General features: G+C 36.1%; 1 protein-coding gene across 1 annotated transcript in view; it reads right to left on the bottom strand.

The window, feature by feature from the left end:
- Window positions 1-501: 501 nt before the first annotated feature.
- LOC114031528 (cation-independent mannose-6-phosphate receptor-like) overlaps window positions 502-15,433 on the bottom strand; it is a 142,396-nt gene continuing 127,464 nt past the window's right edge. Inside the window, exons 42-48 of the mRNA XM_027846658.1 lie at window positions 14,300-14,414; window positions 11,726-11,872; window positions 10,546-10,733; window positions 9,242-9,428; window positions 4,723-4,872; window positions 3,735-3,804; window positions 502-3,076 (exon numbers count right to left, since the gene is read on the bottom strand). Of these exons, the coding sequence (XP_027702459.1) occupies window positions 2,660-3,076; window positions 3,735-3,804; window positions 4,723-4,872; window positions 9,242-9,428; window positions 10,546-10,733; window positions 11,726-11,872; window positions 14,300-14,414 (1,274 nt within the window). The 3' untranslated portion in view covers window positions 502-2,659. The remainder of the gene's footprint in view (window positions 3,077-3,734; window positions 3,805-4,722; window positions 4,873-9,241; window positions 9,429-10,545; window positions 10,734-11,725; window positions 11,873-14,299; window positions 14,415-15,433) is intronic.

Genomic DNA, 15,433 nt, shown 5'->3' with positions numbered 1-15,433 from the left:
ACTAAACCACTGATTACTAGCCTTGGTTTTATAGTATCAGAGGTGTCTAAGTATATGAATGCTAATGAGATTCTAAAAGTTAAATTAATCTAATCAAACTATGTTTCTCTTATCTAAGCAAACTAAACAAATCCACTGGGTAAAAGTGAAACAATATCAATCAGCAGGGTAGAAATGTACAGAAAAGGCATTCCAATCTTTTGCTAAGGGGTAAATTATCTCTGATTCAGAGTCTACAATAAGAACCTAGGGCAGAGAGAGGATGAACTTAGAGAAGTCAATATTTGAAATGATCTGGTCTGGTATTCATTTGTTTTGCTGAACTTTTTTCCTTTCTTCTTTTTTTAACCTTTATTTAAAAAGATGGCTTAATGAGTGGGAGCAAGAAGAACCAGGGACATATTTGGAAATAAATGTGATATAAAAACAGAAGGTATCTATAAAAAATAAAATTAAAAGCATCTAATATTTATTTTTAAAATATACATATATTTCCCTTAACCTGAAACAAAGGGGAAAAAAATTCAAGTAATCCTACAAACATAAATACAATTCAAGCATTTACCCTAATGCTGGCTATAGAGAAGAAGAGAAAAATGTAACATTTTTACCCACGTTCCTCTATCATTTTCTAGTTACTAGTTCTTCATATACTTTGAATATGTAACACTCTTTTAAGCTTATCCTAGCAATACTCAAAGTTACTAATTAGAATGACAGCTCCTTTAAGGATTTATAAAATCAAAAATAGCATAGTCTCAAAATAAAATTTACTTGAGTCAATTTTTAGTAGACTGTATTAATTTTGCTTTAATGTTAATATACTCACTCTTGATTTAAAACCAGTCTCTCCTCCTCAGACCAAAAAAAAAAAGAAACCCTACATTTTATACTTTTCCTTCATATCACTGTTACTCATTTTTAATGACTGCTTCTATTAAATTCGGTATAGTCCCACTGTACTGTTATTTGTCTGGGATTCCAGGTCACCATTTGGGAAATTAGAAACATAAAGAGATCTGTTATCTTGGAACTATGATGGATCAGATGGAAATGAAAGAAGGAAAGGGAGCTGATCAGGTCAGGATTTGGTACCCTTCTACAGAGAAAATAGCATCAAGAAAACCAAGACTCATATAAGTTAGAGTCAGAACACTTTACATTTAAAACACAGTATCTTAAAAGCATTTTTCTTTTAAGATAAAAGTTTTAGAAGTTCTCTCTCCACTAAGGGGAATAAATTGCAGTACCAAATTAATAATTTATCTTTTATTGAAATTGCAGAATACTTTATTTATATTACAGTAAATTTTATTGGAAAATGGGGAGAGAAATCAACCTTTAAAAATACACTCACGTTGAAACCAAGTAAGCCAGCCAAACCAGGGGACTTTGCTTTTTCTATTTGTTTTTAAGAATTTGAATACCACATATCTATATACAATTCTACAACATCAGGTTAATCCCCCTGAAGATAATTCAACAAACACTTCCAGAAAGGAGTTAAGAGCTAGAGGAAGAATGCCATAATTTTCACTCTACAGAGGCAACACTATAAGTAATAATTATGACCTCCAAATAGAGGATGAATTGAAGTATGATACTACTGATAAGATTTTGGCCCATCATTTTTCATGCAATTAGTTCCATAAAGATACACATTGTGCAAATTAAGGCTTCTGTAGGTCTGATGGTTTACAAAGTTCTTTTTTTCTTTTTCTTTAAAAAATAAGATTAGACAGACAGTAAAGATGATACTGAGATGACCTATACCCACAATCCTGAGAAACCTGGTTATTTTCTGTGGTATGGCACCAAGTCTCAACTCCATAGGAAATCAATCTTTGGGTCAGTTGTTTGGGTTCACCAGAAGTCTAGCAAAATACTGATAGATTTGCTTCATATGACCAGGACCAAGAATAACATGCAAAGAGCAGCAGCTGTTTTTGGCTAAAGCCATATACAAAATGTGAACCTTTTGAAGCACCCAAGAAACCAAAGAACATTTTGTTTCTTAAAAAAAAAAAATCCAAAGTCCAGAAATGAAATATTTAAACATAAGGGATAAATGATACACCAGGTCCAAAAATTTTACCTCAGACCATCCCAGCATATGGATTAACACCTTTTCTTTCTCCTACAATGGGTGAATCAATAGAATACCCCCCTGCCGGCAGGAAGAAATTTTTACTGTTATTTCAGCAAACCTGAGTAGTCAAAGTCAATAAATAGGGGGTGGAGAGAGAATTAAAATGCTAATAATCAAGTATCTTAAATGGTCTAAAGTGTCAGGGCTTTTTTCCCCTTCATTGAAATCAAACCCTGCCTTTTGGGAGTATATTTGTACTAAATAAGAGCTAATAAGCTTCTAATGGCTATGCTTCTAAATGCAGACATGGACAGAACCCTGGAATCAGAGGACCGACATTATCTGGCTAATTTAGGCAATGACTTTTCCATCACCTGTAAACAAACAGGAATAAGCTAAGCCATCATTCCCCTTCTCCCCGTCACCAGTACAAAAGCTTCTTCCCTTTCGAATGAGTTCTTGTTAAAGGCAAAAATTATAGAAGCATCAAGTTGTGAAGTCTTCATATTTGGTTGGAGATGCTTTTCTGTCCCACTAATAAATTTTCTCTTGTAGGCACGAGAGGGAGTTTTAGACATGGAGCAGATCTTCATCACTGTCATCATGAAATGACATGGAATATGCAAAATCCATTGCTTTCTGCTGTCCTGACTTGGGTTTTCCTTTTCTTTCCTTCTCTCCTTTAAGCAAACCAACTGTGTCATCATTTCCATGCTTGAATGTCTTCCTTTGTAGATTTCTAAACTTGTCTGTTCCTCCTGGCCGTGTGCCTCTCGCTAAATGAATTTTCACATCAGGAATGGTCAGGACTTCGTCTTCACTGTCCTGGTCATCTGCATGCAGAGAAGTTAGGGCATCTGATTTCACAGACTTGGTGGTAATGTGGCCATTTTCTTGCCCTTCCTTTCCAGGTCTTGAAGCTGACAGCTGAATCTCTTCCATAAGCCACTCTGTTTCATTTTCATCTGCCTCTTCTTCTGTGTTTACCTGTCAAAAAAACAGCAGCATAGCAAGAACATATGATGTAAACCCTGTTTACAATTCCAGCATTCCCCCCTCTAAACCTCTTTCCCCCCACCACATTGGATGAAGTGTTCTCAATGTCAGAACACTTCCTTCCTATGCTATTCTTCTAGTTCTAGTCATTATTAATTGGGAGGAGAAGGCAGCAGTTCTTGGGCAAGGGCAAGGGCAAGACTTGGCCCCTTTCTACTGAAGACTGGGTCAGAGCAGGTCAGTGTGACCAGCACAAGTAAGAGTTGTGGCACTTTGGCTTAAAGCTCACAGCAATGTCTGAACAAAACATTCATCACCTGAACAAGCCTTGTGCGTCACATGGGAAAGAAAAAGAGAAAAGCACCTTTCATAACTTGTCTGCATTATTCTTGCCCAAGCCAGAAGCACCTGGAGGGCCTCCCATGAATCCCTGCAGTCAAAATATGCATGTTCTGATCTATATATTAGGAACCTATCTTACAGAATTTTTCCTTTTTAGCAAAAAATATAATTTAGGATAACAGGTATGTATAGTATCGAGGGAAGAAGAGGGTGGCATGAAGTACAATTAAACTAGAGAAAGAAGAATTTCTTTAAGTGTTCAAATCTGAGAATCTAAAGTTCTATTCATAGTAGTCTAGAAAATTACCTTAGTGTATTTGTAAGATACGTTGGAACTTCTCTTACAGCAGTTGCTTATTCTATGCATGACAGTTTCCCTATGGAAAAATACATATTTGTGATGGTAAGAGTAAATAACTTCTCTTTATTCTTAAAAGAAATAGCAGAATAGTGTGGTAGAATGACTAAAGGAATAGTATCCAGGAGATCTAGGTTCTGGTCCCAGCTTTGTGTTAACCCCTCAAAGGATGGGGCATATGACAGCAATGTCATTATCAAATGTATTTACTGCAATTTTATACTTATATTATCTTCAAATACAATTTCTTTGAGTGCTAGGGCTATGTTGCTAGGTATTTCTTTTAAAAAACTAATAGTTTTTTTTTAAGATTTTCAAGCAATAAATAGTTTTAAAATAATAGCATTTGTATAATGCTTGGAAGTTTGCAAAGAGTTTTGCATATGCTATCTCATTTGATCCTCACAACAACCTTTAATCACTGAATAGGTGCTGATTTCCCATTTTTCTAGACCTCATACAACCATCTGAACAAAAAGCTGTTTGTTTAGAAAGGAGAAGATGGTGTTTAATGCCTTTTAAGTCTTAGACATGCAGATAAGATAACTAAAAAAGCTGAAAATGAATTGGAATAATGGTCTATTAAGAAAGTGGTTCATAAAGCTATCACTTCCAACATGCAGGATACCAACAGCTACAATGGGATGTGAATCAGACTCAACAGTGTCCAACTTCTAAATTTCTTCATGTCAACCATTTCTGGCTTCACTGAGTTGATATCAGTACACCCTCATTATAGAAACTACAGAATCTATTATCTTAAATTTTAAGGATTTTTGTACATATATCAACAGCCCAGAGAGATTTTAAAGCTCTGATGTTCCCACTACATTCCTACATGAATGTTACCAGGAATTTTATTTGTCATCTGCTCTCACCTCAAAACCTAATAACCAAATCATACATTTTTCCTTCTCCCCAATTCTTTTCTCCTTACCTTCTTTCTTTTTTATATAGTAACATAATCAAGAGACATGCAGTAAGGACCACCAGAAGCAGGCTAAGAATTGCCCCAACAGCCTGGCTTCTTCCAGAGAGACCCTTGTGATTCAGCACATCTTCATCTTGATCATTAATAACTTCCATCCTAGGAGGAAGAGAAACAGTGACATCACTTCAATATAAATTTTTTGTTCTGCTTTTTAAAAATTCTACCCTAAGGATTTCTACACAACAGCTTCATTTTGATTCCTAAAGGAAATTTTTGTATCCAAGTGATAGCACAAGCCTGACCACGTTACTCCCTTGCTCAAAAACCTTCCATGGTTCCCCTTATCATCAGATAAAATACAAATTCCTTATTTTTTCATTTAAGGTTCTCCATTTTCTAGGTTCCATCTACCTTTCTTTCCTCATTTCTCACTATAGCCCTTTTAACATTTTGATAAGACCATTATTTACTAGGGTTTCCCCTACCTCCATCACATGGGTTAGGTTTTTCCCAGAGGCAATATAAAGCCAGTCCAGGGACTTAACTCTCCCAGGGGGCTAAGGCACCTCTCTTACAGCAGCTTCTTTATAGAATCTAGCCACGTTGATGTGAGGGTTTCTTGGTCACTGACGGGCACCAAAAGGACTACATGGACTCAGTGCCCTTAAGACTATATCAGCCACCGTACCTTGCCCTGCCGACCAGACACATTTCCATATGGAGGCAAGGAGATTATGTTTACCCAAGATAAAAGCTTCAGTATCCTGGTTGAACAGTCTTTTTATGCTATAGCTAAATAAATCTCTTTTTGTTAAACACTGAATCACCTATGACTGTTTCATTTTGTGTGAAAACTGGACCTCAACTAACAGAGAACTCATTTGAATCAAGTCACATATATTCTAACGAAACCGGTCCCCAGTCTTAACTTGTCCTCTCCAGCCCCTGCGCATGTTCACAGGCCTTCATCCATGCTTAGAATGAATTTTCCTCCACATCTATCCCAGCTAAAATCTTTTTCTGTCTTCAAAGCAGAGTTTACATAGTACATAGCTCCTCCCAGATGAAAGCATCCTCTTTTCCTCCTCAAATTTGCTTCTACAGGTACTTTGCTCTTAACACATTATACCTTGCATCATGCTTATCTGTGTTTATGTCTTCTTTGTAGATATTATGTATTTATGTCTAGTTAGTTTCCCTGAGCATTGCCCTATCCCCAAAGGCAGTCTGATTTGGCTCACAAACATCAATCCATTATGTTATAGTCAAGGACCACACAACTACCATCCAAAAATTTGCAACCCATACCTGTGGGTTGAAAGGTACTCTCCCTGTTAAACACTTAAGGAAAGCCTCAGCAAAAGAGAATGCTAAGTACCAAGGTATTTCTTGTCGCCTAAGCAGTTACTGCCATCAGCATTAACAGAGCACAACGAAAAGGTTCTAATCCTCAAGAGACTGCAGTTTACAACAGAGGGAGAATTTTATACAATTAAATCTAAAAAGCAAAGTATGCTCAGAAATTCTGTTTAGAGGCCATTAGGAAAGAAGTCTCGAAAGAAAGCAGGTATCCACATAGTTATTACTCATTTAAAACCCCATTTCCTACAAGAAATAGGGTACTGTGAAAAGATCATTGAATTCGGAGTCTGAAGACCTAGATTCAAATCTTGCTTCTACTTCCCAAATAAAATCACTTGATCTCTCTGTGTCTCGGCTACATATATATAAAACATTTGGATCGGGTGAGATGATTTCTCAGGTACCTTCCATCTCTAAATCCTTTGCTCCTACCTGTACAGAGTTCAAAGCATTTTTTGTAATTATTTCATGATTCCCCCAAAAAAGTCAAGCTGGCAGTCCACTGAAGATCTACTCTAAGGCTTCATGATGGTATGTATAAATCACTCTTTTGGAGGCTTTGTAAACAGAGCACACTTCCAATAAATCCTACTAAGATGGAAAGGCTTCAATAAGTATAGTCTGGAAACAAAATGTATGCCTGTTGTCCAAAGACCAGCCTAATGGAGTTCGGAGCAACTCATTGCCAGATTGACAACTGGATAATGAAGGTTTTGGTCAGAGCATCTCACAAAGACATTCATGGGGACAGCTAGGCGGCACAGTGGCTAGAACACCAGCCCTGAAGTCAGGAAGACCTGAGTTCAAATCCAGCCTCAGACCAAACACTTGACACTTACTAGCTGTGTGACTTGTCAAGTCACTTAGCCCTAATTGCCTAAAAAATAAAATAAATAAATTAAAAAACAAGAGGTTTAAAAAAAAACAAAAACCAAAAGACATTCATGGTTGAACATGATGGCACATGCCTATAGACCCTGTTCCTGGGCAAGCTGAGCTCAGGAGTTCTGAGGTTCAGTGGGTTAAACCACTCAGGTATCTGCACTAAGTCCAGCATCACTAAGATGGTAAGCCCCTGGGAACATGGGGGTTGGGGGAAGGGAAGATAGGACAGATCAGGCAGTTTAGGGGGGCAAACCAGTTGACCAGCAGTGAGGTTGAGCCCATGAGTAGCTACTGCACTTCCAGCTTAGGAAAGACAGAGAAACTCAGAACAGCAGCAGCAACAGCAGTTTTCAAATAGTTTCAGGATTCTCTTAAAAATTACTGAGGATCTCAAAGAGCTTTTATTTGTGTGGGATACAGCTATTGTTACTTACCACATCAGAAATTAAAACTTATACTATATGTTAATGTAAATAGTGTTTTTTATGAAAAATAACTACATTTTCTAAAACAAAAAACATTTAGTGAGACGAGTGGCATTGTTTTATATATTTTTGCAAATCTCTAACGTCTGGCTTAAAAGAAGACAACTAGATTCTCATACTTACTTTTGCATTCAATCTTTTGAAATATTTTGTTTTGGTTACAGTATATGAATAAAATCCTGTTTCACAGAGATATGTAGTTGGAAAAGGGAGGAGCAGTTTAATAGACAAATAACATTTCAGTATCATGATGAAAATAGTTTTGACCTTAGGGATTCCCTAAAGGCATTTCAGGGACTCCCTCGAGTCCTCAGACCACATTTTGAGAACTGCATTAATATCTAGAAAGGTTGCAATCTTCATCTTTTAAGGGAGTAATTACACTGATAAAATGAGATATTTGAAGTTCTTAAGTATGAAGCATATTCAGAGAGAATACAAGATAGGAAGTAGATTCCAGAATATCTAAAAAGACAACTATTCCAGTACCTTCTTCTGATTTCTAATGGTACCATTGTTCTCCTAGTTACCCAAGGTAAAGAACTTGGGGTCATCTTTTGATATGGATGGTAAAGAAAGGAGAGGAGTTAATCACTAAAATCCTGTTGTGTTTTCCTTTATGAAATCTTTACACTTAACCCTCTTCTCTTTCATTTCCTTTCCTTCATTTCTGTCCCACTGCCACCAACCTGGTCCAAGTTTTCAGTGCCAATCATTTGAAGGCCTAACTGGTTCTACCTCCCTCAAGTTTCATCCTATAGTGACTGACATTAACTTTCCTAAAGAATCCCATCTTAACTTAATCATGCCATTCCCCAGCTCAAAAATTCTGACAATTTCAACTGCCCAAACCATGTCTTAAGTCCTTAAATTGGTATTCAAACCTTATTTCCCCACCACACACACACACACATACTTTATTACTTAAACTTGACTACTAGACATTCCCTGAATATACCTTGACTTTTTCTATCTCAGTACCTCTGTCCATACTGTTCTTTCTGCCCAAAATAATCTCTTCTTTGTGCTACCCTATCTTTCAAAGTTCAAAATAAATACTACCTCTCCTCCACTAAGCCATCTCTGATTTTCCCAGGTTCTCGGAAGCAATCTCTTCATCCTTTGAATTCTTAATGCACTGAAAATTTTTTTTATTTATACTTTTATTTATGGTATTTATCATATGATACCTTATAATACATGTAATTCTTGGAAGGAATCAACAAGGGTAGCAACTCATAAGTTTTAGAAATGAGTGGGATGTAGAATAAGACTTGGATATAGTAAGGCAAGTTGTCAGCTTTGGGACAGGGCAGTTGGGATGAGATATGTAACCATACAGCAGGAACAATCAGAAGTAGCAAGTGAAACTTGATTCCTTGTCACATATTCATATCCAATCACAAATATGAAAAATTTTATCAATCTTGGGTCTGGGGGAGTCTAAAAGGGGTCTGCATCCCCCCACTTCCTTGATATGCACTTTTATTGTAGAACAGAAATGGATAAGGGTGAACTGGAGCGATAAAAGTAAAGTATCCCTATCCCACATGTTTGTGTAACACTGAATAGCAAGGATCAGTCAGGAGGACAGATTCCTACTGGTCTTTCAAGGTCCCATAGTAGCTATATTGATTAGGACAAAGACCTAGCTTCTATTCTCTTTTGTATCCTCCAACATTGCCTAGCACAGGGCCTTGCATATGGTAGGTGCTCAGTTATTTACCAACTTTTGTTTCAAAATTAACAAAACTGGAATTACAGAGAAAAAAAAGAAAAAAAATTATACTTACCCCAGAGGGCACACAGCAGAGGTATACCATGAAAAGAGGTATTGACAGTCTGCTGTTTCATGACTAAATTCAGGGATACCCTCCTTCACCAATGGGTCACAATGGAAAAAGATGGTAGAAGAGACATATTTCGTATTATCTTTTCCACACTTAGAGGAAGAGGAAAACACAACATCTAGGTCATCATCTACCAAGAGAAAGGAACACACAATTTGAAATGCCATAACAACCTTCAAAAATAATTTCATTATGCTCACTTTATGTGGTGTAAATTCAAAATAAAAAAAAATAAAATTTATAAAACTAAAATATTATTTCACTAGTCATCTGAAATGTATATTCCAGGTATAAAACTGATGACATCATTTCATGTTTTCCAGCTCTATTGGTTTTTCACAGCTATAATTACAACCCTTCAAAATTACATTCTACTCTGGTTTGTTGCAGGATGTCATCAGTAATTGGAGAGTAATGGCTGAAAAACAAGGCTTGGAATCCATCATCTAGAACTCAGTGGCATGTTAGCTCTTTCAGGGCAGAGACTGTGTCATTTTTTTGTCTATGCTCCCCAGAACCTAACATTAGCTTGGACAATGTTTAATAAATTAAAAAGAAATATGGTATAGGAAAAGACCACTAGAATGGGAATCAAGACCTGCTTCCAGTCTTAGCCTTGTGCAATCTTGGGGACAAATCCCTTAGCTTCTCTTGAGTTGCAATTGCCTCATCTATAAAATTAGATGGCTGAAACCATTCACTAAGATTCAATACAACTCTAAGATTTTATATAGAAAAATATAGTAAAAACATTCCTTTCCACTAGACCCCTAGCCAGTTCAATTGTAGTAGGCATTGTGTTCAAATATGCATTGATACCTGTGAATACCCTGTTAAGGTCATCTGAGCTGTAGTACCAACATTATTCCATTTTTTGGAAACCAAAAAATGTGCCTATTCTAGACCATCCAACTTGGCACTGCTATCTGTGATAGGATCAATGCCAAAACATAATGTCTGCTTCAATAAATAACCTGACAAAAATATATTTTTTTTCATCCCTTTTCCTCTAGGGAAACGTATAAGCCTACACATAAAATACACTTTAGATTAGCTACAGAGCTGGCTGATTTGCTGATAAACAAGTTTTCTTCTGAACATATTACATTAGTGTCAATAGCAAAGTCTTTATTAAGTATTATAATTCTAGTTCACAGGTTTAATGAGAAATTAAGAGAGAACAGAATCCACTTAAGACTTTAAACCTATTTTGGGGAGAAGATATTGAGAAGATTAAGAGTAATTACCTTGAATGTAATATCTAGTTTTATCCGAAGATCCAACTTGCCTACCAAAGCGTTGATCATTTGTTTTAACCTGACATATACTAGCTCCATAACACAATGGATTTGCTGAATTTGTGATAGAAGAAAGCTGGATTTCATACATATAAGCATCCCCATTAGGTCTCATATCCCCAGAGGCACTGAATAACCTGAAATGAAAACAAAATATATCATTATAGCCTCTCTAATTGCTGAAAAACCACACCAACCACACCACAGGGGATGCCTTCTAGTCTTGTTAAGAAGCATACAATGGTTGTGGACAGTTCAGCATATGACCAAGAATCTTTACAGGTTGCTATGTCTTACAACTTTGTCCAAACTTGGTAGTTTGTTCTTTCGTGACCAGCTTCAGGGATACCTCTGTTCCTCCTAATGAAAGTTCAAAATAGAAAAAGATAGCTCCAGAGCCACACGCTTCATTTTGCCTTTTCTACGCTTGGAGGAAGAGGTAAATAGCACCATGGTAAACATATTACCCAAAACATTTCTCTGAAAGCATGAGGTTACTTATAATGTGCTAGCATTGTCACTACATGACCATTTTTAGAGCCTTAAATATATTTGGCAAATGTTATTTATATTCTTTCTTCCCTCACTCTGGCCAGTGCTTTGACCATTGTTAATTAACTCCAGAAGACTAATATCTCAGACCAAAATAGACCACAGAAATAAAAATTTTCTATGAACTATTAAGCATAAAGGATTAATCCTCTTCTTCTAGCATCCCAATAGACTATGCGACAGATTATTTTAAAAATCTTCTGTTCCTCAATTCTACTAAGGGAAATATTTTTGTTATATGAGATTGTTCTCTGAGGAGAGAGGAAAAGACTGGGCAGGGGGTGGGGTGAATTTAGGTGATATAAAAACAAAAGATATCAATAAAATTTATTTTTAAAAAAACTGAAGGAGGGAGGAAAAGAGGGGGAAAATTTTGCACACTGAAGAATTCACCATCTTTGGTGTTAGACTTAATAGTTCAGTGATGCTTTCTCCCATAATAAGAGAAAATATAACTACCCCTAGCTACAGTAACTAAAACACAACACTAAATTTATCTTGCTTTGCTCCATGCTGGTGAATTAGTGGTTTAATTTTAAACACATTTTGGTACTCAAAAGAAAAATATTTTACTTACTTAAAATAAATATCTCCTAGGCTGAGACGCTTGTCATTGACAGGATTGATGATGGTCCCATTCACCATTTCCACCTCCTGTGGCTTCACTGCACAGGCTGCTCGAGTTTCCCACATAATGTAATATGTACAGCTCTCTCTATCAAACCTATAAAGGAGAATGAATATATCATGAACTCTAATGATCACATTATCCTTGGGGATTGTTGACTCTTAAAATATAGTTTATTGAATGCCTAAATCAAACATTTGTTTTCAAAAACATACTAAGCAACAAGTCAGTTCTCAGTGTTCAGGCACAGAATTGTCTTTCGTCATCATATCCCTTTCACGTACTAATGCTCCCAGACAATCTCCAAAGTTTCCTATGCCAATTCATAACTTTGACATCAAAATGAAGTCAAATTAATGATAGATTGTTAAAACCTCTTAGTGACACAATATCTCTGCTGTAAAAGTAAGAGGTATTTAGGGAAAGAGACCACCCAGTATGATGGCATTATTATAAAATATGCAAACATTTTAAAAAACTATTAAAATACATATCTTAAAATTTTTAAAGTAGTACAAAATTTAAAAGATAAAGTCTATTTGCTTTTAGAATTTTTGGTTTTGGTTTTTGCAAACTTTTCAGAAATTTGAATCCTTTGAATTTGTTTAATTCTTTCCCAGTTTCTTAATTTTTCCCTTTCCCAAACCCACAGAAATTCAAGGCATGGCAACCTCAAGTTATTTGACTTTACTTTTTCCAGCTTCTTGGAAGCAAAGACACACAAACATTAGCTAACATACTCCCTCTGGTGGCCAACTTCCTTTTGACACAATTCATACATGGTAAATCAATCATTCAAAAAGCATTTAAGTACTTACTCTGTACCAGGCACTGTAAAGAGAAAGACAAAAACCCTACAGCAGTCCAGGGCCTCAAGGAAATTATACTTTATTGGCAGATACAGTCTGTACATGCGCATACTTAAGACTATATAAGACTTATTCAAAGTAAATACATGGTGATTTTAGAGGATGGGGAGACAGGCAATCCTAGCTACAAAGAATCAAGAAAGACTTCTTCATGTAAGAGGCAGCATTTAAACTAAGCTTTAAAAGAAGTTAGTGATTCTAAAAGGCAGAGGTGAACAGGGAATATATTCCAGGCATAAGGGATAGCCTTTGTAAAGGTACAGAGACAGGAGATGAAATATAGTTTACAAAGACAAGCAAGAAAGCTAATTTGGCTGAACTCCAGAGTAAGTGAAGTGATGTCTAAATAAAGATAGAGGAAACAGGCCACAAAAGACTTTAAATGGCAAACGAAAGAATTTGTATTGGATCCTTGAGGAAATAGGGAACACCGATTCCTACGTCAGACTTTTTGTAATTCTTCCCCTACTCCCACTTTCACCTCCACCAAATCCCAGCTGCTAGTATCTTCCTCATAAAAAAATTACCTTGTATTCATTTTGTATGTATTTTAGTTTATACTCATGTGTGTATCCCCTGATAGAATGTGACCTTATTGAAGGTAGGGAACAACTTTTTTTTTGGTCTTTGTATCCCCAGAACCTGGAACACAGTAGGCATTTAATAAATGCTTGGTTTTTTGTTTATTTTATTTATCCAATCTACAAATGATTGGATATAGGAGTAGGGGAGGAGAGAAAGTAAGAGTTAGAGATGTCTGTAAAATTATGAACCTGAGAGACTGGACGATGGTGCCCTTAACAAAAATAAAGATATTAAGAAGAGGAATGGGGTGGGTTTGGGAAAAACATGAGTTCTGCCTTGAGAATGTTGATTTTGAGATGCCAATCATCTAATGGGAAATGTCCAATATGCAGCTGGTATCATAGGCCTGGAGCTCAGGAGAAAGACAAGAGCTAGGTATATAGAACTGTGCATGATCTACATAAAACTCATAGGATCATAGAGGAAGAATTGGAAAGCAATCTATTTCTAGTCCAGCTCTCTCATTTTATAGATCAGTAAGCTTAGAGAATCATATCATTAATTACCTAAAAGAACTCTCTGCCTCAATGCCCCACTGACACTTCAACACAGTATCACAGATATAAGGCTAGGAGCTACTTCAGAGGCCATGTTACCTATTTTACAGAAGAAAAAAACTGAGACCCAAGGAAGTTAAGTGACTTGCCCAGTGTCACAAAGGTCAGATCAAGTCAACAAGCATTTATTAAGCACCTACTATGCGCTACTGGCTCTATGCTAAGCACTGGTAGTATAAGAGGTAGGATTTGAACCTGAGGTGCTTTCCTACACACAGCTTTTGTGCATATTTCCTAATTAAATCCAGGGTTTGAAACTTTATTTCTCACAAAAGTTATTTAAGCAACACGTGCCTTCACACCCAGAACTTTGGCGGGGGGTGCCTAATATGTCTAGATATGAACTAGATAAACTTCACAAAGTATAAAATATTTTACAGAAATAAAATTATAAGATTTATTATTTTCTGGGCCCAGCTGCCTTGGGTCCAGAATTACTGAGAAAATTCTTGTCAGTATACAATTTCCACAATCTTATTCTGATAAACAATTCAAATCAAAGCAATCCCCACCTTTTCAGCGTGGGCTTGCCAACTGTCTTCGCACATTTCAGCTCTATAACTGTGGTTGCAGTCTTATTTCGCCTGCACTCATAGCCATTTGAATAAGTTACAAGGACTTTGTCACCTGCAATACATAAATAATTTAATTATACAATATTTCTAGTACACTGAAGAAAAAGGATTTTAGTGAAATATATACAATACTAAAGTCCAAAACAAAATTCTGGTATGCTAAAGAGAAACTTCATAACCACTTGCCTAATATTTAAGTTTAAAAAGTCCCACTTAACATAATACTAATAACTCTTACAACACTATACCATACTGAAATATTTACTAAAGATGCAAAAATTGATTCTTCATTTTGAAGAATCTTGGGGAACTAAACTATTTTTAACATGTGGTCCTTGACTCATTCATTTATATAGAGAAAAGGTTCACGTCAATGATCTGAACTGAGTTCAAATATTCTCTAAATGCATGCAATATGTTAAAAACCTAAAATCTCTGCCTTTCTTTATTTAAAAAATTACAACATTCTCTATTGGCTATGATTATTTGATGCCTCTTTGAAAAAGGTCCAGCTTTAATGGTCTTGACAAATTAACGAATCACATTTTTTTTCAGATTTACATAAAACATTTAATCTGCATTACATCCCTGCTCTACTGGATAATACATATGTGAGCCTCACTTACAGTGGTATCTATGCTTCCTAATCTAAATTTGCTTACACTAAAGTGAGCTTCTCTGATTACAACCATCCAAACCTCAATACAAATACTGGAGGGTTCTTAACCTTTTTACTGCCATGGACATATTTATCAGGCTGGTGAAACCCATGGACCTCTTCTCAGAATAATGTTTTTAAGTGAAATAAAGTAAAATACATAAAATTATCAAAGAAACCAATCATATTAAAATGCAGTTATCAAAATACTTAAAAAGTAAGTTCAGGGACCCAAGGGTAAGAAACCTTGTAGAGTTAAAGGAAATTATTTTAGGTATATAGTAAGGTAGTTCTCTCCTTTGCAGTCCTCTTCTGATGATGTATCACAGTATCAGAAGTGACTTGACTCTCAAAGACTGTATCAGTGGAATGCAAACTCTGGCAGGGCCTACACAGTTGGAAAGGATCAAGTG

This window comes from Vombatus ursinus, unplaced genomic scaffold, assembly GCF_900497805.2.
Source record: "Vombatus ursinus unplaced genomic scaffold, bare-nosed wombat genome assembly UNPS02015175.1, whole genome shotgun sequence".
Lineage (NCBI taxonomy): Eukaryota > Metazoa > Chordata > Mammalia > Diprotodontia > Vombatidae > Vombatus > Vombatus ursinus.
The sequence above is the reverse complement of the archived record's forward strand: the minus strand, read 5'-3'. Positions and strand labels throughout refer to the sequence as shown.